Below are 26,464 nucleotides of genomic sequence, written 5' to 3'. Positions count from 1 at the left end.
TCTTCTACTGCTTTCCCAGGCCATAGCAGAGAGCTGGATCAGAGGTGGAGCAGCTGGGACTTGAACTAGCGCCCATATGGGATGCCGGCACCCGTTATGCCACAGTGCCGGCCCCGAGAGAGAGAATTCTTTGTGGTGGGTGCTGTCCTGTGCATTGTACCATGTTTAGCAGCATCCCTGGCATCCCCCAACTGGATACTAACAGCCCACCCCTAGTTGTGATAACCAGAAATGTTTCCAGACATTGCTAAATATCCCCTGGGAAGCAGAATTGACTTCCAACCAAGAACTACTACATTATTATTGATGGAGTTTCAAAAAAATTATTTGGAGCTGGGCTGGTGGTGTTATGTAGCAGGTTGAGCCTCTGCCTGAAATGCTGGTATTCCATATGGGTGCTCTACTTCCATCCAGCTCCCTGCTGATGCACCTAGGAGAGCAGTGGCAGATGGCCCAGGTGCTTGGGCACCTGCATCCACATGGAAGATCTGGAAGAATCTCTAGGCCTCTGGCTTCAGCCTGGCCCAGCCTCTGCTATTGTTGCCATTTGGGGAGTAAACTGGAAAATAGAACATATCTGTCTCTTTCTGTCTCTCCTTCTTTCCAACTCTGCCTTTCAAAAAATAAAAAATCTTTAAAAAAATGATTTGGAGAGAGATTTATGCCTTAATAAAGTAACCGCATTTCTGAATCTGGAATTGGGTCAAAATATTTGAAATGGGGGCCAGTGTTGTGGCACACTGGGTTAAGCTGCTGCCTGTAATGCTGGCATCCCATATTGGAGTGCTGGTTCTAGTCCCAGCTGCTCTACTTCCAACCCAGTTCCCTGCTAGGAAAGGAAGGTGGAAGCCTAGGAGAGCAGTGGGTGACAATCCAAGTACTTGGTCTCCTACCATCCACGGTGGAGACTCAGGTGGAGTTCCTGGCCACTGCAGCCGTATAGGGAGTAAACCAGTGGATAGGTGAGTTTTCCCCTCTCTGTCACTCTGCCGTTGAAATAAATCTTTAAAAAATATTTGAAGTGGGCACTTCCTTAAAAATGATACTCACATAACTAACAGTAATCAAGGTAGAAATAAAATATTTTTAAACCAGATCAGAGCCTGGCAATAGGAGAAGGGTTTGCGGAGGATTAGGTTTGTGGGTTGGGCTTTCAGGAATAGGATTTTGTCTGAGGAGATGGGCTTTTCCACAATGTGCACAAAGCAGTCCTGGGAGCTGCAAGAGGCAGAAAGAAGGGGTGGTGAGGGCAGCCGGTTGTAGCCAGCCCTAAGTGCTGAATTTGAAGGGCTTTAGGCTTGTTTGCGTGCACTGTACCCAAGTCATTTTCTGTTGTGGCCTAATAAACTACCTCAAACTTACTGAGTTATACAAATTTAGGATCTTTCAGTGTATCAGCATTCGTGGCTTTGTTCGTGTTTTCAGAGGGATGAAAGTAAGATACCAGCAGGCCGTGGCCTCATCTTCAGGCTTGACTAGGGAAAAGTAGTCTTCCCAGCTCTGTCAGGTTGTTGGGAAAATTCATTTCCTCAGGCTGTGTGGCTGAAGTCACCCTTTTCTTGCTAGCCATTGAGACGGACCACTCAGCTCCTGAGGCTGCCGTGAGACCTTGCTGTGTGCAGTTCCCTAATAAGACCAGCGAAATACCCTTCTGGCTTCGAGTCTCTCTCTTCAGTTGGCAAAGACACAGATTTATGCGAGAGTCCTTCAAAAGTTTATGGAAAATGGAATTATAATAATTTTATTTTGGGGGCCGGCACTGTGACGTAACAGGTTAAGTTGCTGCTTGAGGTGCCAGCATCCCTTATAGGCATCGGTAAGAGTCCCAGCTGCTCTACTTTTGGTCCAATTCTCTGCCAGTGAGGTTGGGAAAGCAGTGGAGCATGGCCCAAGTGCTTGGGCCTCTGCATCCATGTGGGAGACCCAGCTGTAGCTCCTGGCTCCTGGCTGTTGCAGTCATTTGGGGAGTGAACCAGCAGATGGAAGATCTCTCTCTGCCTCTCCCTCTCTGTAATTCTGCAATTCAAATAAATAAGTCAGTTTTTTAAAAAAATTTATTGGGCCGGCGCCGCGGCTCACTAGGCTAATCCTCCGCCTTGCGGCGCCGGCACACCGGGTTCTAGTCCCGGTTGGGGCGCCGGATTCTGTCCCGGTTGCCCCTCTTCCAGGCCAGCTCTCTGCTGTGGCCAGGGAGTGCAGTGGAGGATGGCCCAGGTGCTTGGGCCCTGCACCCCATGGGAGACCAGGAAAAGCACCTGGCTCCTGGCTCCTGCCATCGGATCAGCGCGGTGCGCCGGCCGCGGCGGCCATTGGAGGGTGAACCAATGGCAAAGGAAGACCTTTCTCTCTGTCTCTCTCTCACTGTCCACTCTGCCTGTCAAAAAAAAAAAAAAAAAAATTTATTTTGGTGTAAAATATTTTTAAACTTAGGCAGATTTTTTCATAATACATTTTTCATAAACTTTTTGAAAACCTTGTATAAAGAAAACTGATCGGGGGAGTGATTCTTCTATCACCTCTGCCACATTCTTTTGGCTGAAAGTGAATCAGGCTCCCACACTCAAGGGAGGGTGTAACACAAAGGAGTAGACAGACGCCAAGAGGCACGAATCTGTGGTGCTTAGTATTCTGTCTGCCATGTATACTTTCAGCTCCATGAAGCGGTAGCCAAGTTTTTAAAAAGCTTTTGCTCAGCAATATATCTCTGGTGCCTGCCACATAGTAAGTGCTTTATAAGTATTTTCCAAGTGAATGAAATCAATGGGTGAGTGTTTGGGTGTTTGGTAGGCAGCTGAGTACTCTTTTTTATTTTTATTTTATTTTATTATTTTTTTTTAATTTATTTGACAGAATTAGAGAGAGAGACAGAGAGGTCTTCCTTCTGTTGGTTCACCCCCCAAATGGCCGCTACAGCCAGCGCGCTGTGCCAATCCGAGCCAGGAGCCAGGTGCTTCCTCCTGGTCTCCCATGCGGGTGCAGGGCCTAAGCACTTGGGCCATCCTCCACTGTCCTCCCGGGCCACAGCAGAGAGCTGGACTGGAAGAGGAGCAACTGGGACTAGAACCCGGTGCCCATATGCCGGCGCCGAAGGCGGAAGATTAACCAAGTGAACCACGGCGCCGGCCAGCAGCTGAGTACGCTTGAGAGTGTCAGCTCCTAAACTGATAATTGCACATTGAGAGCAGTCTAGTTTTATTGGCATTATTCATATTCTTCACTCTAGGTAAACTGTAAACATTTTCACCTGAAATCTTAAAGTAAAATCTAAAATTGTTTGTTTTCACAAGTGTCAATCAAATCTATTATGAAAGAGAGACAACACCCATTAGAAAAATAATTTAGGGCTACATTGCACCAAACTGGCAGATTTCTTTTAATAGCCAGAAATGTTGGCACATTTGGAGTTTTTGAGGTGGTAGGCGGTTAGGTTGTCTAAAGTTTCACGGCTTTTGCTAGCTAATAGACATTATTTCAAAACACTTTGAGAATACTAATTGTTTATAACAGCTGACTAATACTGTTATTAAAATTTATTTATTTAAGAGGCATTGAGAGACAGAGAGTGTGTGTGTAAGGGAGCTCTCCCTTCTGTTGACTTATTCCCCAAATGCTTGCAGAGGCCAGTCTGGGCTGACTGAGGCTGAGACAGGAACTGGATCGAGGCCTCCCACGTGGGTGGCAGGAACCCCATCACTGCCGCCTTCTAGGGTCTGCGTTAGCAGGAAGCCGAAGTCAGGAGCTGGATCCCAGCTTGAAACAGGTGCTCCCATATGATGTGCAAGCATCTTAAGCGCTAGGCTAAATGCCTGCTTCTGATGTTTTAGTCTAACTTGTATGTCGAACTTTTTATGTAGTTCAGTGGGATTCATATTTAATTCCTCATGCCTGGCATCGGAAATTTAGAATTTGGTTGTTCATTAAGTGCCGTTTTATACAAAACTAGGTTATTTCTGACACCAAAGCCTGCATTTTTCCACTAGACCCTTACTGTTCAAGCTGAGATGAGAGGAATCCCAGTATGTGTCAGGGGGTACTGGAGGCCACAAAGTAAGCATGACACATTTTCCTGGAGTAGCAATTTTGGTGGTGTATTCCTAGGTAAACATTTTTTATATTAAAACAAACACAGGCTTGGTGTATTATAGACTAGAATGCAAAATATGAATCCTAGAAATAAATTTGTCAAGGCATGTTGCTGTAGATGGCTCCCTGGGTCCTCTCAGCCTCGATTTATGGTCATTCCCCTCTCCCTTCAGGTGTGTCTGGAGAAGCTTGAGAGTCTGTGCGGTACCAGGCTCCCTTTAACTTGGCCGACCGTAAGATGCAGAAGCGTTGTAGGTGGAGTTAGTGGTACGAGGTGGGAACATCGAGGGCTGGGGTGCCTGTATCTGAGGGAGACATTTGATAGACCCTGCCTCCTTGTGGATTGCTGGGGAGGGGACACTGCCTGGTCCCAGCTGGCCTCACTCAGCAGGACAGCTGCAACGACAGGGATGGCTGAGCCTGTCTCTCCATGTGGTCCTGTATCCTAGGGCTCTTCCCATGATTTGGAAACGTTCCAAAGAATGCTAGAGCAGAAACTGCAAGTCCTCTTGAGGCCCAAGTTCAGAACGCCCACATTATTTCTCCTGTATTCTGTTGGTCAAAGCAAATCACAATGTGAGCCCAGATTCAAGAGGTGGGAAAATAGACTCCACCCGAGGTAGGAGGAGCTGCTAGGTCTCTGATCTATGAACCCACCATTGGTGGAGCCAGGTGTTAGTTTAGTGGTTAAGATGCCTGTGTCCCTAATTCCAGGATCTGACTCCTAACTCCAGCTTCCTGCCAGTGCAGACCCTGGGAGGCAGCAGAGATGCCTCAAGTGTTCCTGGTGCTCATGTGGGAGACCGGCGTGGAGTTCCTGGCTCCCAACTCCCAGCCTTTTCTGTAGCCCTGGGCTGTTAGGGACATTTGGGGAATGAACCAGTAGATGGGAACTTGCTCTTTCTCTGTCTCTGAAATAGATGAAATTAAACAAAATCCACCATGAGACCTTGGATAAGTTATTTGACCTCTTTAAGACTTCATTGAAAAACAAAAACCGTATAAAGTGAGAATGGCGTGACTACCTTCCTCATGGGGTGGTTGTAGAGATTAAATGTGTTCCATGAAAAGTGTTGAGTACAGTTCGTCTGCAGAGCTCAGTAAATGTCATCAGCTACCGTTCTCCTTGTGTTTCTGCCTGATGGAAGCCGAGCTGTGTGTAGGATGCCGCCACCTTCCCTGCGGAGCCGTCTGTGACTTCCCGTCTCAGAAGACGGTCATGGCGTTGTCTGTGGTGGTTCGCAAAGCGTTGCCTCATCACTGTCTGTAGGTCCCCACACCGCTGCTGGGCGTAAGTTTGTGAGTGAGCTGTGCTCAGGAGGGGCAGACCCGAGTTTATGAAGTTTTTGTAGGGTCCCTAGGACCGGGGAGGCAGATGATATTTAGTGAATGAACCTCATTCAAAAAATACACAGTTATTTTCTGTTTAATTTAACGTAGTAGGTACTTTCGGTTAAAGTAGGGAAATAAAAGTGTGGAAGGAAAAAAATAAACTCTTCAGGTACATAATCTCACTATTTACTGCTCAATGAAATTAGGCATGTTCACATGGAGAAGATTTTAATTCCCAGAACAGTTAAAAAAAAAAAACCTCAATTTTACAAGTCTAAAAAATAAATGAAGGTTTAATTTAGAGTTAAATTGAAGAGAGTTAAAGAACGAGATTTAAAAGCAATAAAGTGCATTTTATTTTAATGATCACTTCAATTATTTTCAAATTCCAGAAGGTACGAATTCAGAACTTTAACTAGATCAAAGAATGTTGAAATCTCAGTAAAAATCAGGGTCTGTTGGAGGACTTTATATGTAAGAAAGGCCTTTGTTATTTTAACTTGAAATAATTTCTTGTTGTGGAAAATAAATGTGAGTGCTTCTGTGACACTCTAAGGATTCTGTGTGGGCTTCAGGTTTAACTTGCTTTGTGCTAATGGCATGAAGTCGGGGTACAGTGTGGAAAGGTGAAAAAAAAACCTCGCATCTGCTGTTACATGTTGTTAACTCCCTTAGCAGACGTTAAATCATTTCAAGTACAATAATAGTGTGGGAGGTAAATTAACTAACCATTAACAATCTTATAAATACACAATTAACATGCCAGCATTTATATGACACATTGATGGGGCAGCAGTAATTTTTGATTGGGAGTTTGCAGACCTTCGAGAAGCCTCAGGCTGTTGTTGCTTATTCAGACAAGTTCTCCCAGATCGCAGGTGAGGGGGCTGGAAGTGTGCCTGGCCAGGGAAGCCAGTACATCCAGTGTTTGGAAAAAGTCCAGGCAGGGGGACTTCCTTCTAACCAGGGGTGGCTTGAACATTTTCGTCATATCGTTGCCTATCTCAGGTCCTTAGGGAGGGACAAAGCACCGAGAGTGCTCATTTACTTAGGGTTATTTGTGTGCTTTGAAGAAAAACAGTGTTTCAGGTATGGACTTGTAGCCTAAGTTGCACGGTTCACTAGGGATTTTCAGAAACACTTAGACCCAGTAAACCCGTCCTCTGTGGTTTTAGATCAACAAGTAGGTGATCTCTGAAGTTTCTTTCATGTGTCAAGTTTTGTGACTTTTATTTCTTTGATAAATCATTGTGTGTACTGCTTAGTTCTTTCTGCTGAACAAATGGGTGTTGGGGAGGGGGTGTCTGTGTAATACAGTTGCTGTCATTCACCTTTCTCAGAGACCCACCCTAAAAGGCACAATGTAGGGATTTAAAAAAAAAATCACATTGGGGCTGGCACTGTGGTGTAGCAGGCTAAGCTGCTATCTGCAGTGCCAGCATCACATGGGCGCCGGTTTGAGCCCCTGGCTACTCCACTTCCTATGCAACTCCCTGTTAATGTGCCTGGGAAGGCAGCAGAGGAGGGCCCAAGTCCTTGGGCCCCTGCACCCACGTGGGAGACCCAGAAGCTCCTGGTTTCGAATTGACCCAGCTCTGGCTGTTGTGGCCATTTGAGGAGTGACCAGCAGATGGGAGACCTCTCTCTTTCTCTCTCTTCCTCTCTCTCTGTAACCCTGCCTTTCAAAACATAAAATAAATCTTTAAAAAAGTCAATAAAAAATAGAGCATTCTTACCATTTATAATAAGTTACAGTTAGCTACTATAACTGGTTTTTGTTTCTGGAATTCTGTAGTCTATCTAGCAAGTAAATGTACAAGTTTGTGTGGCATGTACTGGCCTGGACTCATCATTTTAATTTTATTTGTTTACTATGTTTTACTGTATGTTTTTCTACGAGTCATTGCATATAAAGTTTGGGATTGGGTGTATGTGTGTATAAAGTTATTATTAAAATTACAGTAAGACTTGATGCCCTTGAAAACCCACTAAAGATTATTCCTGTATTTAGGGCATGTTCCAAGTTACCAGAGGCAGTTACATGACCATTAAGGAACACAATTGTGTGTGTCAAGTGGTAATGGCATTCAAATTGCACCTGGAATCACCTTTGGCCTGTAGTAGGAACATAGCAAGTATTTGCTGAATGAATAAAATATGAAAGACTCAACCATAGGTTAAAAGTGGCTGTATCACTTTTGGACATCTCTTACTATCCTCCCACTCACTGCTTGTCCCTGTTGCTTCCATTTTTCTTAGCACATCTTTACGCTTTAAAGAAACTGTGAAAAGTAGGACATCTTAGGGGATCTAACCTCCTGGAGCCTGATGTTGTTGTTTATCTGATCTGTTGTTGCTATCAGATACACATTTATATACCTAAAGGTATATAAAAAGGATCAGTTGTCTCAGAGAATCAAGAATTGGTGGTATCCAGGAAGTTATTCAAGGGCTGAAGAGACATGGGCTGGTGTTGTGGTGCAGCAGGTGAAGCTGCTGCCTGTGATGCCAGCATCCCACATGAGCACCAGTCGCTGCCTGCGATGCCAGCATCCCATATGAACACCAGTTCCGACTGCTCCACTTCCCATCCAGCTCTCTGCTGATGTTCCTGGGAAAGGAGAGGAAGATGGCCCAAACACCTGGGCCTCTGCCACCCATTTGAGAAGCCTAGAGGAAGTCCTAGGCTCCTGGTGCAGATGGCCTGGCCCCAGCTGTTGCAGCAATTTGGGAAGTAAACCAGTAGATGGAAGATGGATTCATGTTCATTCTCTTTCTCTCTGTAACTCTTTCAAATAAATAAATCTTTAAAAAGTCTGTGTGTGTGTGTGTGTGTGAGAGAGAGAGAGAGAGAGAGAGAGACCGACCAGCATTGTGGTATAATGAGTTGGGCATAGCAAGTTGGGCTGCTGCCTGCAGTACAGGCATCCCATATGGGCACTGATTCGTGTCCTGGCTACTCCTCTTCTGATCCAGCTCTCTGCTCATGTGCTTGGAAAGGCTCGGATGCTTGGGCCCCTGCACCCACGTGGGAGACCTGGAAGAAGCGTCTGGCTTCAGCCTGGCATAGCTCCAGTTCTTACGGCCATTTGGAGAGTGAACCAGCAAATAGAGAATCTCTGTGTCTCTCCCCCTCTCTCTGTAACTCTGCCTTTCAAATAAATACATAAAATACATCTTAAAAAAGGGAGGGGAGCCAAAGAGACAGTATTTCTCTTTAAAGATTTTCTTTCTTTATTTGAGAGGTAGAGTTACAAAGAGTGGGAGAGACAGAGAGAAAGGTCTTTAATTGGTTCACTCCCCAGATGGCCACAATGGCCAGAGCTGGGCCTATCCGAAGCCGGTAGCCAGGAGCTTCTAACAGGTCTCCCACACTGGTGCTCAAGCACTTGGGCCATCTTCAGCTTTCCCAGGCCATAGCAAAGAGCTGGATTGAATGAGGAGCAGCTGGGACATGAACCTGCGCCCATATGGGATGCCCGTGTAGCAAGTAGAGGCTTAGCTTACTACGCCTCAGCACCAGCACCAAGACACAGTATTTTTTTTAAAGGTTTATTTTTTATATGAAAGAGTTACACAGAGAAGGAGAGGCAGAGAGAGAGAGAGAGAGAGAGAGAGATATCTTCATCCACCTGTTCACTCCATAATTGGCTGCAATGGCCAGGGCTGCGCCAATCCAAAGACAGGAGCCTGGAGCTTCCCTCCAAGTCTTCCCTTGCAGGTGCAGGGGCTCAAGGACTTGGGCCATCTTCTACTGCTTTCCCAGGCCATAGCAGAGAGCTGGATCGGAAATGGAGCAGCCAGGACGTGAACCGGCCCCCATATGGCATGCCAGCACTGCAGGTGGTGGCTTTATCTGCTAGGCCACAGCGCTGGCCCTGACACAATATTTTCTAAAAATGTTTGTTTGAGAGACAGAGAGATCTCATCTGCTGGGCCAGGCTGAAGTTGGGAGCCAGGAACTCAGTCTGGGCCTCCCATGTATGTATCCCAGGGTGCACACTAGCAGTAAGCTGGAATTTGGGGTCGAGGCAGGACTTGACCTCAGGCACTCTGATGCGGCATGCAGGTATCCCAAGTGGCATCTTTACTTCTGTACCATATGCCTGCCCCGGGACAGTATTTCAAGTGTGGAGAAGCATTACTAAACCATGTTTTAGGAAACTATCATACACTGATTTGAGAGGAATAAGTATTTAGGGATCAAATAAGTTTGGGTTACATTCTGCCACCTAGGCTCCTCACTCTTGGAGATTTAAAATGGACATGAGTAGTTTACTTTGAGAAGTCCTGTGATTGAAGAAAACCTGTTTAACCTGATGATTCCCAGACTTTTGTTGTAGTTTAAACATTTTAAATTGTGGTGAAATATGTGTAACATAAAGTTGATCTCATTTTGACGATTTTTAATTGTATGGTCCATTGGTGTTCAGTATACTAACATTGTTGTGCCACTATCACCACTGTGTCTCTAGCACTTTCCTGCCTTCCCAAGCTGGAATATACCCATCGAGCACTTTGTCCCCATTCCTCCCTCATCTAGTCCCTGACCACCTCCATTCTACCTTCTCTCTGTGAATTTGAATGCTCTGGGTGCCTTGTGTAAGTAGTGCGTCACTTGTCCTTTTGTGACTGGCTGGTTTCCCTTTGCGTTGGGTCCTGAAGGTTCATCCATGTTGAAACATGGGTCAAAATTTCCTGTGGTTTTGTGTTGTTTTTAAACATCTCTGGTGCTGCTGCTGCTTTTTTCTCTTTTTTTTTTGGAGGGGGGGGCGTGGTGGATAACTATTTATTTGAGAGGCAGAGAGGGAGACAACAAACACCAGATAGACACACAGAGCTCACATCCAGTGATTCACTCCCCAAGTGCCATACCTGCAACAGCTGAGGGGCCAAGCCAGTAAGGAGCCAAACACTCAGTGTAGGTCTCCCACAAGGATGGCAGGGACCCAGTGACCTGAGTCATTACTGCTGCCTTCCAAGGTGCCAGAGGCCAGTATGGAACCAGGCACTCTGCACTCCCCCCTATTCTGTATTTTAAATCACTAAGTAGTATTTCATTGTTTATTGAGGGTGCTTAGAAAGTTCATGGAAAATGGAATTAAAAGATAGTAGGGTTTTGTTAATGCAAACATTTTTGATATTCTTGCAAAATTTTTTCATAATATGCATTCTCCACATGTGTGCCATGGCATGTGTGTTGTTGGTGGTTAAGCTTGATTTTGGACAGATTTTCAGTATTACAAACAATTTTTAGATAAAAATTTTTCAGAGCAAATCCTAGAGGTGGGATCACCTGGAGTATGCCTGATTTTCATTTTGATAACTATTACCCAATTACCTTCTAAAACGTCTCGGCATTCATTCCCTGTGGTGCACGAGCCTGCCCATGTCTCTGTACCCCTGTTGATCTTTAAAAAAGTCCTTGATTTTTGCACAGTTGAGGAAGTTTTTGTCCATGTACGTTTGAATGTCTTTATCTTAGAAATCAGATATGCCATTAAATGCTAATTTGTTGCTCTTTAGGTTTAAAAACATTTTTTTTGTTCTGAAAAGTAGTGTTGTTGGAATAAATTGATAGTGTCTCAAGGTGCCAGGTTTGAGGGTCACATTGAAGAGAGGCGCTTGTGTCTGTGCTAATTAGAAAAAGGTAGTCCTTGCTTGATAATCACACTTACACCTGGCTTCCTCTTACATGACTTCTCTCCACAGCAAGACTGTATAGTCGTTGGAGTTGGACACGGCATTTGTTGAATTCCTGCCATTTGTAACATCCTGTGTTGCAAGGGATGTGGTGTTTGGCCTCTGTCCTTGTGGAACTTATAGTCTTAATCTTCAAGTAGAGTGATGAGAGGTAGAAAGTGACAGACACAGTAGCCCCCTTCCCTAGGTGGTCTTGTGAGAGTTCCTTATCAGAACTGGAGTTGAACAAACATCTGCTGAATCATGGTGTCTCAGTGCTCTAACACGGAAGGTGTTGGCTGTGTGGGGTGGCGTGAGAGGCCTGTGTTCTGTAAGGGTAAAGGTGGGAGTTGGGGTGAGATGTTCCTCTTTATGAGACATGTTTGTGCAGATACATTTTCCTGAAAAAGGTTTTTATCAAGAGCACTGCAGTGTACTTTTGCTTTGCCCTTTGCCTTTTGGATCCAGAACGCTCATTAAATGTGTGGGCTCCCACTGAAGCCCTGGTTTCTGCAGAGGAGAAATTCAGTAAGAGTTGGAAGCGCCTGCCCCTCTGGGGTGATGGCTGCCCGCATTCACACAGGGAAGGGAGCTTCTCGTGTGTTCTGTGTGAGGGTATCTGCAGCCCAGTGACCTGTGATGCCGTGACTCTGTGACAAAACAGATACTCACATTTATAAGTAATTCTGGGAGTGTATACATGTCTATGGTTATAGAAAAATTCCTTACCTTTAGAAGTTTAAATGCTGCCTTTTAATTGAGTACATTTTTTTTCTGATGGTGAATTGACACTGATGTTTCTGGGATGAGGTGTCTCAAAAATGGGACTCTTAAAAGAACCATATGCATGGCCTTATGGGATGTGCTAGGCTTATATTAGGGTGTTAGGCAGTGTCCCAGGGCTGTATACATTTTGATTTGGGGGCATCTTCTTTACTTTGCATTTCCTACTGACCTCTGTCTAAACAGGCGCTCGGTACATTTAAAGGGAAAGGGAAGCTTGGCGTGAGTCACTTGGTGGTGCTTCTCAGCCATCTTACAGTCTCCGTAGGACCCACGAAGTGCTGCTGCCAGAACAACGTGTTAGCAGGTGAATTTTTTAAAATCCCAGTTAGCTGTAGTGATTGATTAACCATATTTCCCCCATGTTCCATTTCTAGAAGAAACAAATGACGAGAATCTCAAGAATCTTATAAGTATTTCTAAAAATAGATGTTTTCTTTCGTTTTTATTTATTTATTTATTTGAGAGGCGGAGTCACAGAGGGAGAGACACAGAGAGAATTTTCCATGCGTTGGTTCACTCCACAACTGGCTACAACAGCCGGAGCAGGGCCAGGCTGAAGTCAGGAGCTTCCTCTGGGGTCTCCCATGTGGGTGCAGGGGCCCAAGGACTTGGGCTATCTTCTGCTGCATTAGCAGGGAGCTGGATCAGAAGCGGAGCAGCCGGGACTCAAAGCAGTGCCTGTATGGTATGCGGGCACTGCAGGTAGAAGCTTAACCCACTACACCACAGTGCCGGCCCCTGGCCCAGTCTTTTGTTGGTCGTGCCCACCCGACAGGGCCCCTGTGGCCTCTCCCCTCCTGGTCCTGAGCCCGGGCCTTGAGCTGCTGCACGCCCACCAGGAGGCAGCACTCGCAACCTGAGGCTGTTCTTGCCCTGGTGATCTAAAACAGATGTTTTCTAAGACCTCACATAGGAGCATATGAACCCAGTATTCTTATCCTTACAAGAATTCCTTATACTTCCTGATGATTCTGGAGGAGCAGGGAACTGACACAGATGACAATGTCCTCTTCCACAAGGGAAGCACTGACTTATTTTATCTGCCATGAACTTATTGAAGGAGAATGGGATGTTTATATGTTTCAGGACTGGTTGAAACAGGAGTTGAATGCTGAAGTTAGTAATGATATTTTTATCATCATGATTACTAACAGCAGCTAATATTTAATTACGTGCCAAGTATCCTTGAGTATTTTACACAACTGCATTATCTCCTATATCCTCTCATCCCTTCAACCTTCCTATTATAAATGAAGAAAGGAAAGAGACTCAAAAGGGTTCATTATTTTTAAGATTTATGTTATTTATTTGAAAGGCAGAGTTAGGGGAGAGACAGAGAGAAGAGAGATCTTCCATCCACTGATTTATTCCCCAAATGGCCACAATAGCTGAGACTGAACTAGGCTGAAGCCAGGAGCCAGGAGCTTCTTCTAAATCTCCTGTGTGGGTACAGGGGCCCAAGGACTTGGCCATCTTCTTCTGCTTTCCCAGGCCAAAGCAGAGAGCTTAATCGGAAATGGAGCAGTGGGGACTTGAACTGACACCCAAATGGGATGCCAGCATCTTAGGCTGCAGTTTTGTCTGCTGTGCCACAGCATCAACCCCAGGGTTCAGTATTTTGACCAAGATCACAAAGTCAGCAAGTGACAGGATCAGAATTTCAACCCAGTTCTGTCCCTAAGGCTTTGTTCCCAACTACTGTAATATTTTCTTTGTTGAGATTCCCATGCAACTGAGGAAGTAGCATTTTCTTCCTAGAATAAACATCATTACATTCTTAATGGAATTGAAGAAGCAGTTCTTATAATTAGGTTTCTAAAATAAATTAATCTTATAGCAGGCAATCTTGATTAATAAGTTTTATTTTAAAAGCACAATACTATCTTAAACCAAAAGAAAGAAAAATGTGTTTATTGAGCAAAATTACTTTGGTGGTACTTTTTGTAAAATTCCTAGTAATTCAGAAAACACTGTCTGCCCTTTTAAACACTTTGTGACCATATGACAGGCAGGGAAATATAAACCGATGAAATACAGTTTCATACTTTAGTACATCATTTGAGAAAAATACAACTTGTTTTCCCCATGACCTTATAAAGTAATGAGAAAATTGCATGGGAAGGGAGGAAGAAAGGAGAATTTATTGTTTTAGCAGTAGTTATGTGCTTTGAGTGGCCTGGCTGTGGAGTTACTATTATTTGTTTTGCAAGAGAGCATGCTTTCCTCTCTGATACCACGGAGATCTCATTGACTAGAGCTGTAGCCCCTAGTGCTTATAAGGATTTTCTTTCAGCTTACACTTAATCCTTTCAAACTCCTCTCAGTGTAGGGATAAATGTTGGTTTTCAAGGTAGCATTTTGCCACGTTGAATTTGTTTGAAAAATGATTCAGTTGTTTTCTGCCTTATTCTTAAATATTGCTGTGTACATCATGTTTCTAGGTAGGTGAGCTCGTGAAACAATATGAAGAGGAGAAAATAGCCTTTTAAGGAATTGGCCCACAGAGAGGATGGCCTTCTTGGACAATCCAACTATCATTCTAGCTCATATTCGACAGTCCCATGTGACGAGTGATGACACGGGAATGTGCGAAATGGTTCTCATTGATCATGATGTTGACCTAGAGAAGATTCATCCTCCTTCAATGCCTGGAGACAGTGGGTCAGAAATTCAGGGAAGCAATGGTGAGACTCAGGGCTATGTATATGCCCAGTCAGTCGATATTACCTCAAGTTGGGACTTTGGTATTAGAAGACGCTCAAACACAGGTAAACATTGTCTTCTAGTCATGTCTTCTGAGATTTGTATCAGTAAACATTCTTGGAGTATGCATAATGTTGGAGTAGGTTTAATGGGAGACATTTCTTGTATTAGTAGGCACACGCATGTGTCAGAGTGCAGGAGAGTCTGAGAGGATCTCTGATCTCTGTGACCGTGAGTGGAGAGGGCCTCTGGCACGATGCCATTAGCAGGAGGCAGAGACGAGGAAATGTGAAAAAAACTGGTGAAGAGAGACCTGTTGGATTTTATCTTTCAAAAAAGTCATCTTATAGAGAGGGAAGTGGACCTGTTTTGAGTGTCTTCCCAGAGAAGTAGTAGTCCCAGTGAGTGAATTCCTGGAGGCAGACTTCAGGTTGACATAGTAATTACCAGGCAGTGCAGGTACTGACCAAGACAGCTTTTGCTCATGGAGGAATTGTCTGGGGATGGGCGAGTGGGCTGGTTTTAATAAGAATTCCTACATTTGGGTTTAAGCTTAGAAAAAATGACCCATTTTTTTTTTTTAAGTTTATTTATTTTATTTGAAAGTCAGAGTCACACACAGAGAGGAGAGGCAGAGGGAGAGAGAGGTCTTCCATCTGCTAGTTCACTCCCCAATTGGCCGCAACAGCCGGAGCTATGCCGAGCCGAAGCCAGGAGCTGGGAGCTTCTTTCAAGTCTCCCACACAGGTGCAGGGGTCCAAGGATTTGGGCCATTTTCTGCTTTCCCAGGCCAAAGCAGAGAGCTGGATCAGAAGTAGAGCAGTCAGGACTCGAACCGATGCCCATATGAGAGACAGAGGCAGAAAGAGAGAGAGAGAAAGAGAGCCTTCACCTACTGGTTCACCTCCCGAATGGCCGTAACTCTAGAGCTAGACCAATTGGAGCCTGGAGCTTCTTCCGGTCTCCCACGCAGGTGCAATGGCCCCAGGACTTGAACCATCTTCTACTGCTTTCCCAAGCAATAGCAGAGAGCTGGATCGGAAGTGGAGCAGCCAGGACTTAAACTGGCACTCATATGGGATGCCGGCAGTGGCTTTACCCACTATGCCACAGCACCAGCCCCTACTGTTTTCGAACTTAAGTTTTTTGATAGCCTTTTAAAGGAAGTGTGACAAAGCACGGCCTTTACTTAAATAACTTATTTAGAATACATATCAGTAGTTCTAATATGATGTGATATTCTAGAAGATAATTTTTTAGGTCATTAGAAATTATAATCTCCAGTCAGTAGCAGTAACCTGCTAATTCCCGGGCAAGGTAATGGCTGGAGATGTGGTAGTAGGACATTGAACATCTTTATATATTTATTTTCCTGATCCAGATGTAAAATGTACATAAAGTAATAGTGCAGGTAGAGCTGGATACAATATACAGTGAAAAGCTCATTAAGGTTTTGGTTCAGAATTCAGTGTCTGTAACATCAAAAAGAATAATTTTCTCTCATGATGAAAATAATTAATAGCATTTCCCAGTATCTGAAAGAACTTTTATCAACATAGGATTTGAGTGAGGGTTTGAATGTAATTTAGAACCACTGATTCTCAGTTCTCTAGTTGAAACTGACTTCTTTGCAAGTTATTGAGATGATATCTTCCATGACAGACAGGTTGAATGGATTTCAGGAGGAGAATGCTGCTAACTTGAGAGCCTTATGATTATATTACTCTGGCTGTATGCTTCATATTTATTAATTGCAATTGAATGTATTTTTCTTCAGTAGAATTTGGTTAAATATAGTGACATTGTCAGAATGGTTTTGCCAGCCTAGTTTAAATTTCTGGCAAGATTATTTTCAGTGTTTCCCTACCACAGTGCTACGGCAGGAGTAGATGATTTCCTACCTTGAAAGTGGTTGAAAAATAAATTTATGTTTATTTATTTTCTATTAGCAGTGTGCCAGGATAGAAGTTGAAGATTAGTGAGAGAAGGCTAATTTCAAGAGGTGGTGTCGGTTGTGGCTTTCTTTTCCAATGAGGTCTCTCCAGTCAGCAGGTTAATGGATGCTGGACTGAATTTCTTTAAAGGATCAGTTCACCGGTTATTGAAGGCAGATCAGCCAGTGACAGTATAATCATAAATGCACAATTTTAGGTGATTGTTGTTGGAAATTTTTTAAGTAGCACTTAGATGCTAATAATTGAGGTTTGGGTTGTCTTAGTGACCAAGAAATTTACTTTTTATTCCTTTCAGCATATCTTAAAATTTTGTAAAAGAAAAATTGTTCTTTTTAAGATTTGACTAATGTTACAAAGATACAAATCATTTATTTTACTACCTATAAACTGTTTCAGCCCACTGAAGAAAAGCTATGCTAATTTATATAGCTTTGACATTTTATAATTTTCATGATTTTTAGATAAAGGATTTTATATTTAAAACTTTAATAGTCTAGTCTGAGTTCATTTATCTTTAATTTTTGAAACGGGTAGAGTAATTCATAACAGTAATTTTATTCCTGTAATGTAATATTCACTTCAGTTCATTTGTGCATTAAAATTCCTTTAAGACCGTTATTAATGATTTATATAATGAAATGTCATATTAATCACAGAAGTTTTCACATTTTATTATTCTCTTCCATGTTAATACTATCTTTATGATCTCTATTAATGTTTTATATCCTCTAATTTCAATTATAAATCAAGAATATTTTCATGTTTTTGTTGGTATTTGCTTTTCAGGGGTGCCACCTTTAAAATTTTATGACTTTTTTCCCTACATATGCAATATAAAACATCTTTATTCATATAAAGGTAGTTAATTATGTCTTTGTTTATAGTAAACTTTCATTGACAAACTTATAGTTATAATATTTCTTTTCAAGCTCAAAGATTAGAACGGCTCCGAAAAGAGAGACAAAACCAGATCAAATGCAAAAATATTCAGTGGAAAGAAAGAAATTCTAAGCAATCAGGTAAATGGAAATCATTTTAATTCTTAATTTGAGATTTATATATTTAATTTATATTAACTTTTATTTTGTATTCATCCTTTTAAATCTTCTGAACAGATACTGTATTTTGAGCTTTGAGCTCTTTCCCACTGAAGCTGTGTATTCTTTAGGGCTTGTCATTTTGGCCACCCTTCACTCAGTTATGGGGAAGATGTGTGGAGGGGACACGGTATATGGTAAAACTGTCATGTCAGTGCCCTGTTCTCAAGGCCAAGGAGTGCTTTGTGATTTCTTTACAAAAACAGTTCTCTATGATGGACTTCTGGGTAATGGATTTCTTTTGACTATTCCAACCTAGACTTTCCCTTGCCTCATTACTGGCTTTAGTAATTAGTAAGTCTCTTTTTGCACGTATGCTAATTCTTTCTCTTTAGCTTAAAAACCATTGTGTTGCAGTATTAGTGTGTTTATATATCATATATTTAAAGGCTGACAATTACATATTTTCAAAGCTTCAATATCAGAAGACTTGAATATTTTAATTGATAAAATCCTGTTAAAATATTTTATAATGGCGATAGCATGTTTCCTTCCATGCCCTCCCAGCACCTCCCAGTACCATGTTGGCATGTAACAAGTGCCTAATAAATACGCGGGTACTTCAAAAAGCTCATGGGAAATGTGACTCAGAGTTTATTTTGGTACAAAATTTGAAATTTTTACATATGGAGGGTTTTCAAAATGTTCATTGAAAGTATATATTATGAAAAAACTGTACATGGATTTCAAATTTTTTGCACTAAAATAAACTTCTTTGAATTCCATTTTTCCATGAAATTTTTAAATTTTTTTTAATTTGAGAGTCAGAGAGGCAGAGAGAGACACAGAGAGAGAGAGAGAGAGACAGAGAGACAGACTTCTCACTGCCATCTGCTGGTTCATTCCCCAAATGCCCATAACAGCCAGGATTGGGCTGGGCCAACGCCTGGAGCAAAGAATTCAATGTAGGTCTCCCATGTAGATGGCAGGAGTAATCATTGCTGCCTTACAGGGTGCGCATTAGCAAGGAGCTGGAGTCAGGAGCTGGAGCCAGGTGTTGAACCCAGGTACTTTAATGTGGGATTCAGGTAGCGTAAATGCTAGGCTAAATGCTGGCCTCTTCATAACTTTTTGAAGTGCCCTCATATTTGTTGATTGGCTGGCTGCATTGCTACACGCTAATTATACAGCTGACAATGGTTATCATGTTAGTAGCACCAGGCCTAGTGCTGCACTAGGCACTGGATCTGCACTGCCTGTGATGCAGCGATCTTACAGAACGTGGGTATTGTTGCTGTCATTTACAGGTGAGAGTGGCCTCAGAGACATTGATTGATTTGCTAAAATTGCAACTAGGAGGTGGAAGTGTGATAGTGCTGTGCTTTATATCCAGCTTGTCTGCCTTTAAAGATCAGTCTGTTGATGCTAAGCCACGTCCAAAGTGCTTCTTGCTTTCCCCTATGATTATATCCTCAAGTAACCTCCCTAGGTATGATTTTCTTACTGATTGCTTCCCAATAATGACTGTGTAGAACAGGAATCCTGTTCACTTCCTTTTCTTCCGTAATCTCACACTATGACTTCTGTAGTTCTTGAATGGCTCTTTTGTTTTGTCTTGATACTTTAAAAATCTCACTAGGCTGACCACTTCTATTGATTCAGTTAATTATTCTTTCTGTTGTATTTAGCACAATGTGAAAATATATTATTTATCTTGTCAACTTTTTTATATTTTTATATATTTGAATACAGTTCCTATTGATCTCCTCTTAATGAGCACAGAGCCAGTTCATCCAAGCCTCCCTATCCCTCCTTCTACCTTGTTTACCCTCTTCACTTCAATATCTTAAAAAGTTACAAGCTGGGGGACAGACGTTGGCAGTGGTTAAATCACTATTGGGGGTGCTCACATCCAATAATCAAGAGAGCCTGGTTTTAGAGTCCTGGCTCCTCAGCTTCTGATCCAGCTTCCTGCTAATGCACACTCTGAGAGACGGCAAGTGCTGGCTCAACTGGTTGGGTCCCTGCCACCCATGTGGGGGTCCTGGATTGAGTTCCTGGCTTCTGGCTTTTGCCTGACCCAGCCCTGGCTGTTGTAGGTATTTGGGTAGTAAACCAGCAAATGCGAGATCTCCGTCTGTCTATCTTTCCCTTTCCCTTTCAAATAAAAGGAAAATAATCAAATATAAAGTTTTTTAAAAAGGTTAAAATTAAGAACAGTACTTAAGTGTTTTCATTTATTTTTTAAAAATTTTTTAAAAGATTTTTCTTATTTATACGAGAGGCAGACTTACAGACAGTGAAAGGGAGAGACAGAGAGAAAGGTCATCCATCCGCTGGTTCACTCCCCAAATAGCCACAACGACCAGAGCTGAGCTGATCTGAAGCCAGGAACCAGGAGCTTCCTCTGGGTCTCCCACATGGGTGCAGGGGCCCAAGCACTTGTGCCAACTTCCACTGCTATCCCAGTCCATGGCAGAGAGCAAGATCGGAAGAGGAGCAGCTGGGACCAAAACCAGCGCCCATATGGGACCCCGGCACTGCAGGCAGAGGATTAACCTACTGAGCCACAGTGCTGACCCCTTAAGTGTTTTTAGCACATAAAAAAAACTACAATACCATTACTCTCTAGAAAGTTCTTTAATATTATCTTAATATTTATGTTATTTTAAGTATATTTACAATTTTAGCTAATTTTAGTAATCATTACAATTGTAGTAATCATTTATGTATTGTGTACTATAAATAATTCTATAATGTTCTCAAATATCAAATTACTGTTCATATTTCATCAAGTATCTCGAAGTGTTTTTTTTTAATTCTAATTGGTTTATTTAGATTTGCATCTGAGGGCCACATATTACTTTTGGTTAATGTGTCTCATTTCCTTTATAATGTACGTTCTTCACCTTTTTTTTCTTGTAGCTTATTTTTTGAAGAAACTGGGTTGTCTTGTAGAATTTCCTACATTTTTTATTTTGCTAATTGTATACTCACAGTCTCATTCAGTATGCCTCCCTGTTTCCTGTAAACTTGTATTTAGGTCTAGAAACATCTCAGATTTGAAGTTTGCTTTTTGGTGAGAATATATTTTATATGTTGTATACTTCATATTATATCAGGAAATGTAGAATGTCATTTTTGTGATATTGATAGCAGGATCAGGTGTCGTGTATTCATTACCAAATTACTGCTGCTTTTTTACCTGATGGTGTTAATGGCCATTGTTGGGCATTACCTGGATGCATTATTTCATTAGGAGTTGCAAAGTAATATTTCTAATTTTTTTAGAAAAAGATTTATTTATTTATTTATTTGAAAGACAGAGTGACAGAGAAGGGAGTGGAGAGGCAGTGAGAGAGAGAGGGAGAGAGAGCGAGCAAGCAAAAACAGTTTTGCTTGTTCACTTCCCAAATAGCTGCAACAGTGAGATCTGGGCCAAAGCAAAGCCAGGAGCCAGAAACTCCATCCAGGTCTGCAGTGTGGATGGCAGGGATTTGGGCAGTTGGGCCATCAAATACTGCCTTCCCAGGGACATCAGCAGGAAGCTGGATCCAAAGCAGAGCAGCCAGGATTCAAATCAGCACTTCCATATGGGATGCTAGTGTAGCAAATGCTGCTTACCTCCTGGTACCAGTGATTTCTCTCTTCATCAGTCATTCTTTATAACTCGCTTTACTGTAAAGAACTGTTCCTAAATCTGTTACTTGGTTTCTTCTGATATAGTGTCTGTAAGAAAAGCAGGATAAATTCTTGATTCTTTCTCTTTGTTAATAGCTTTCAGAATTATGAGTTTATTCCCTAGCATTCTATATAAATGACCAATAAAGGTTTTCTTCCTTTGTATAATTATGAACTCAATGATTTTTGAAGCATATTTTATATTTTTCAGTTCATTGCAGTTATTATTCTTTTTCGTAATAAAGCTGTCTGTTCATGTAGTCAGTCCTTTCATATAGATTCTATATGGATTCAATCTGAAGTTTGTAACTTATATTTTAAAAGACTAGTATTGGCTACTGTGTCAGTAAGAGATGGGATGGAGTATGGAAGTCAAGGGCAGAAACAGGATGGCCAGTTTGAAGGTGTTGGTGACTGTAGGAGTGACTCTGGTTATCTGTTGATGGGTGGGATGCTGGCTATGAGGGAGAAGGGTCAGGATGACTCAAGTTCTTGGCCTAATAGGATTGAGTTGCAGTTAACTGAGAAGTGGAAAACTGTGCAGGGATATGTTTGGGGAAGGTCAGGGATGTAGGTATGGATAGGTAAGATGTGAGATTCTGAGCAGATATCCCAGTGGAGGTGTCACCTAAAATATTGGATATATGAGTCTATTTTCAGGGAGTGTTTACTGCTAGAAATGAGCATTTTGGGGGCCGGTACTGTGGCGTAGTGGGTAAAGCTGCTGCCTGCAATGCCAGCATCCCATATATGCCCTGGTTCAAGTCCTGTCTGCCCCACTTCCAATCCAGCTCCCTGCTAATGTGCCTGAGGAAGCAGTGGAAGATGGCCCAAGTGCCTGGGCCCCTGCACCCACATGGGAGACCTGGATGAAGCTCTGGGCTCCTGGCTTTGACCTGGCCCAGCCCAGGAGCATCAAGGAGCTTTGAAGAGTGAGCCAGCAGATTGAAGATCTCTTTCTCTCTCGGGGTGTGTGTGTGTGTGTGTGTGTGTCTGTCTGTCTGTCTGTCTCTTCTCTCTATATAACTCTGACTTTCAAATAATTTTTTTAAAATTTTATTTATTTATTTGAGAGGTAGAGTCAGAGAGGGAGAAACAGAGAGAATGGTCTTCTATCTACTACTGCACTCCCCAGATGGCTACAATGGCTGGGGCTAGCCAATCCAAAACTAGGAGCTTCCTCTGGGTCACTCACATAGTACAGGGGCCCAAGCACTTGGGCCATCCTCTACCGCTTTCCCAGGCCACAAGCAGAGAATTGGATTGAAAGAAGAGTAGGTAGGACACGAATTGGCACCCACATGGGATGCCGGCACCACAGGTAGAGGCCTAGCCACAGCACCAGCCCCGATAAATAGATAAATCTTAAAAAAAAAAAAAAAAAAAAAGAATGTCGCTCCCCCTCTTCGTGGAGGAACGACACAGGACCCTGCGCTGTTCTTTCTGTCTGCTTGGCCCTCCCCGGGTTTGCTGCTGGTTCTTCCCGGGTTGGCTACTATCCCTTCCACCTCCGTGGAAGGGCAGTTCCCCCTGGCCGCATTCCCCACTTCCGCAGGGGAGCGGCACACCGCCGGCCGGCTTTCTCGGGGGCTGCACGGGTTCCCTTAGATGTTCCCCATAGATGTTCCCGGTGCATGCCATCTCTCTCCTCCTTTATAGTCCTCCTCCGCCAATCCCAACTCGGCTGCCCACACGCCGAGTACGCTGCTCTCCAATCAGGAGCAAGTCCTACAGTTTATCAGTTGAACTGGAGGCAGCTGTGCGGAAGCTGTTTACTTCTCTCCCAGCGCCATATTGTGGGAGAGCAGATGCATAGAATAAGTCTTTTTTTTTTTTTTTTTTTTTTTTTTTTTTTACAGGCAGAGTGGACAGTGAGAGAGAGAGAGACAGAGAGAAAGGTCTTCCTTTGCCGTTGGTTCACCCTCCAATGGCTGCCGCTGCAGCCGGCGCACCGCGCTGATCCTGGCAGGAGCCAGGAGCCAGGTGCTTTTTTTCCTGGTCTCCCATGGGGTGCAGGGCCCAAGCACCTGGGCCATCCTCCACTGCACTCCCTGGCCATAGCAGAGAGCTGGCCTGGAAGAGGGGCAACCGGGACAGAATCCGGCGCCCCAACCGGGACTAGAACCTGGTGTGCCGGCGCCGCAAGGTGGAGGATTAGCCTATTGAGCCACGGCGCCGGCTTAGAATAAGTCTTAATTCGAGTAACTTAGTCTAGTCCGGATTGCTCCCCACAGATCCCCCTTTCTTTTTATTTTTGGCGTTGATACGCGCCTGTCTTCGGTGTCCCGCGGCACACACTCTGCTCTACTTGCTAGAGTTGCCACAGGCTCTTACAAGTCCTATCAATCAGGAAAACCGAATCCGGGTCCTCTCCTCGCCATGTTGTGAGGAGGTTTTTAGGCGCTGATGCGTGCCTGTGTTCGGTGCCCTGCAGCGCATGCTCTGCTCTGCTAGAACTGCCTGCAGGTGCTTACAAAACCTATCAGGCAAACCGAATCCAAGCCTTCTCATTGCCGTATTGTGGGGGAGACTTATTAGTGTTGGTTCGTGCCTATCTTCGGTGACCTGCAGCTCATACTCTGGTCGAGCTGCTTGCTGGCGCTTACCACCTTAATTAGGCAGACCGAATCCAAGCTTTCTCGTTGTATTGTGAGGAAGCCTTACTGATGTTAATTCGTGCCTGTCTTCGGTGACCTGCGGCGCATAAGCTGCTAGCCGCCGCAGGTGCTCATCGTGCTCATCGCCTCACTTAATCAGGCAGACCGAATCCAAGCTCTCACATTGCAGTGTTGTAGGGAGGCCTTTCTATTTTTCTATTTCTCTATCTCCGGGCATTCCTATTTCTCCCATTTTACTTCTATCTTCCAGCATTCCTATTTCTCTCACTTTGCTTCTAAACTTCTGTTTCTCTTATCCTTGCGGCTTCCCGGCGCCCGCCCCGAGACTGCTTCTCGGCGGCTTCCCGGCTCTGAGCCGCTTCAGCCCGCGCTTCTTTCATCTGCGCGGCTTCCCGGCTTTGCGCGGCTTGGCTTCGCGCGCTCCGCGGTCTCCACGCCTTCGCGTCTGCACCACGGCCTCACGCCAGCCCCGTTCCCTATCTATTCACGCCCCGTGCTCTCTCTGCACGCGGCGGCTTCCGCGAGTAACACAGCGTAGCTTACGTGTCCGCCATTAGCATTCAATCTAAGTTCCCCGGGCTAGCCTGGCGAATTCAACCCAGCATACGTCTCCGCCCCACGGTTTGGCTTCCCGTCCTTTGCTCCCCGGGCTAATCAGACGGATCCCAACCAGGCTCACGTTTCAGCTTCTGGTTTCAACTTTTCGCCCCCTATTCCTGGGCTAACTTGAGAATCCCAAAGTGGCTTTCGTGTCCGCCTTGGCCTGCCCCCCGCGGCTTCAATTTCCCTAACATTTTTCTCTACCCGGTATGTTTCCCCAAGCTTTCCTCCAACAATACTCCTCCCTCATTTCTCCTGGCCTCTCCCCACAGTCCGCATCCGAGTCTGTTTGTTCTAGCTTTCACTTTCGCTTTCGACCTTAGAGATTTCTCCCAGCTTCCCCCCGTAGTCCGTATCCGAGTCTATGCCTAGGCTTTCAATAGCTTCTTCCGGCTCCTTTTCGTCCGGCTTTTCCCTAGAACTGTTTGCTAGTCTCTCTCTCCAGTAATTTCCCATTTCTTCCCGTTTCTTCCCTCCTAAGTTTTCTATCCGTCCTGGGTTTCCTATCCGAGTCAGGTTTCCTATCCGAGTCACGGCACCATTATGTCGCTCCCCGTCTTCGTGGGGGAACGACACTAAGCCCTGCCTAGGCTTCACATCCGAGTCACGGCACCATTATGTCGCTCCCCCTCTTCGTGGAGGAACGACACAGGACCCTGCGCTGTTCTTTCTGTCTGCTCGGCCCTCCCCGGGTTTGCTGCTGGTTCTTCCCGGGTTGGCTACTATCCCTTCCACCTCCGTGGAAGGGCAGTTCCCCCTGGCCGCATTCCCCACTTCCGCAGGGGAGCGGCACACCGCCGGCCGGCTTTCTCGGGGGCTGCACGGGTTCCCTTAGATGTTCCCCATAGATGTTCCCGGTGCATGCCATCTCTCTCCTCCTTTATAGTCCTCCTCCGCCAATCCCAACTCGGCTGCCCACACGCCGAGTACGCTGCTCTCCAATCAGGAGCAAGTCCTACAGTTTATTAGTTGAACTGGAGGCAGCTGTGCGGAAGCTGTTTACTTCTCTCCCAGCGCCATATTGTGGGAGAGCAGATGCATAGAATAAGTCTTAATTCGAGTAACTTAGTCTAGTCCGGATTGCTCCCCACAAAAGAATATTATACTACTAAGGTTAAAAAAGAAAAAGAAATGATCATTTTGAGTCCCCAGCATATAAAAGATACTTATTTAGGTTTTCCCTTTGTATTTATTTTTCTGTGTGTGTGTATGTTCTTCTTCACATGTAGTGGTATATCTATATGTAGACATAGATATATAGATATTAAATATACAGTTGGATGACTTTCAACATTTTTAAAAACATTTATTTGTTTAAAAGGCAGAAAGAAACAGAGAGAAAGAGAGTAAGAGCTCTAATCTGCTTGTTCACTCTTCAAATGCTCACAAAGATTGAGTGTGCCATGCTGAAGCTAGGAGCTGGGAACATAATCCAGGTCTCCCACATGGATTATAGGAACCCAAGTACTTGAACCACCACTGTTGCCTTCTAGGCTCCACATTAGCAGGAAGCTGGTGTCAAGAGTCAGAGCCAGGGGCTGGTGCTGTGGCACAGGTTAATCCTCTGCCTGCTGTGCTGGCTTCCCATATGGACGCCAGTTCTAGTCCTGGCTGTTTGTCTTCCCATCCAGCTCTCTGCTATGGCCTGGGAAAGCAGTGAAAGATGACTCAAGTCCTTGGTCCCCTGCACCCGCGTGAGAGACCTGGAGGAAGCTCCTGGCTCCTGGCTTTGGATCAGCGCAGCTCTGGCCTTTGCGGCCATTTGGCGAGTGAACCAGTGGACGGAAGACCTTTCTCTCTGTCTCTCCCTCTCACTGTCTTGTAACTCTACCTCTCAAATAAATAAATAAAAAATCCTTAAAAAAAAAAAAGTCAGAGCCAGACGCTGAACCCAGGTGCTGCAGTGTGGAATGTGTCTTAATTGGCTTCTGACCCACTAGGCTAAATGCCTGCCCCTGTGCAATCCCTCTTGGCAAATGTATACACT

The 26,464-nt window shown here is 44.1% G+C and overlaps 1 protein-coding gene across 15 annotated transcripts in view; it reads left to right on the top strand.

The window, feature by feature from the left end:
- The window catches only part of MAPKAP1 (MAPK associated protein 1), a 259,582-nt gene that overhangs the window by 22,039 nt on the left and 211,079 nt on the right, over nt 1-26,464 (top strand). For 8 of the 15 annotated variants that reach the window (XR_016212148.1, XR_016212147.1, XM_089302685.1 and 5 more), the window contains exons 2-3: nt 14,325-14,651; nt 17,471-17,560. The exons of 4 other annotated variants lie outside the window; for them this stretch is intronic. Coding sequence is in view for 8 of the 11 variants with exons in the window: in XM_089302685.1 (XP_089158811.1) it covers nt 14,393-14,651; nt 17,471-17,560 (349 nt within the window). In the remaining 3 variants the exon portion in view is untranslated. Of the gene's footprint in view, nt 1-12,066; nt 12,188-14,324; nt 14,652-17,470; nt 17,561-26,464 lie in introns of all 15 variants that reach the window. 3 more of the 15 variants (XM_089302680.1, XM_017350082.3, XM_051855242.2) reach the window with 2 other exon arrangements.

This window comes from Oryctolagus cuniculus, chromosome 1 (genome assembly GCF_051225735.1).
Source record: "Oryctolagus cuniculus isolate XC-2025 breed Fujian yellow rabbit chromosome 1, ASM5122573v1, whole genome shotgun sequence".
In the NCBI taxonomy this organism is placed as follows: Eukaryota; Metazoa; Chordata; class Mammalia; order Lagomorpha; family Leporidae; genus Oryctolagus; species Oryctolagus cuniculus.
This window is presented reverse-complemented; position numbering and strand designations above follow the sequence as displayed.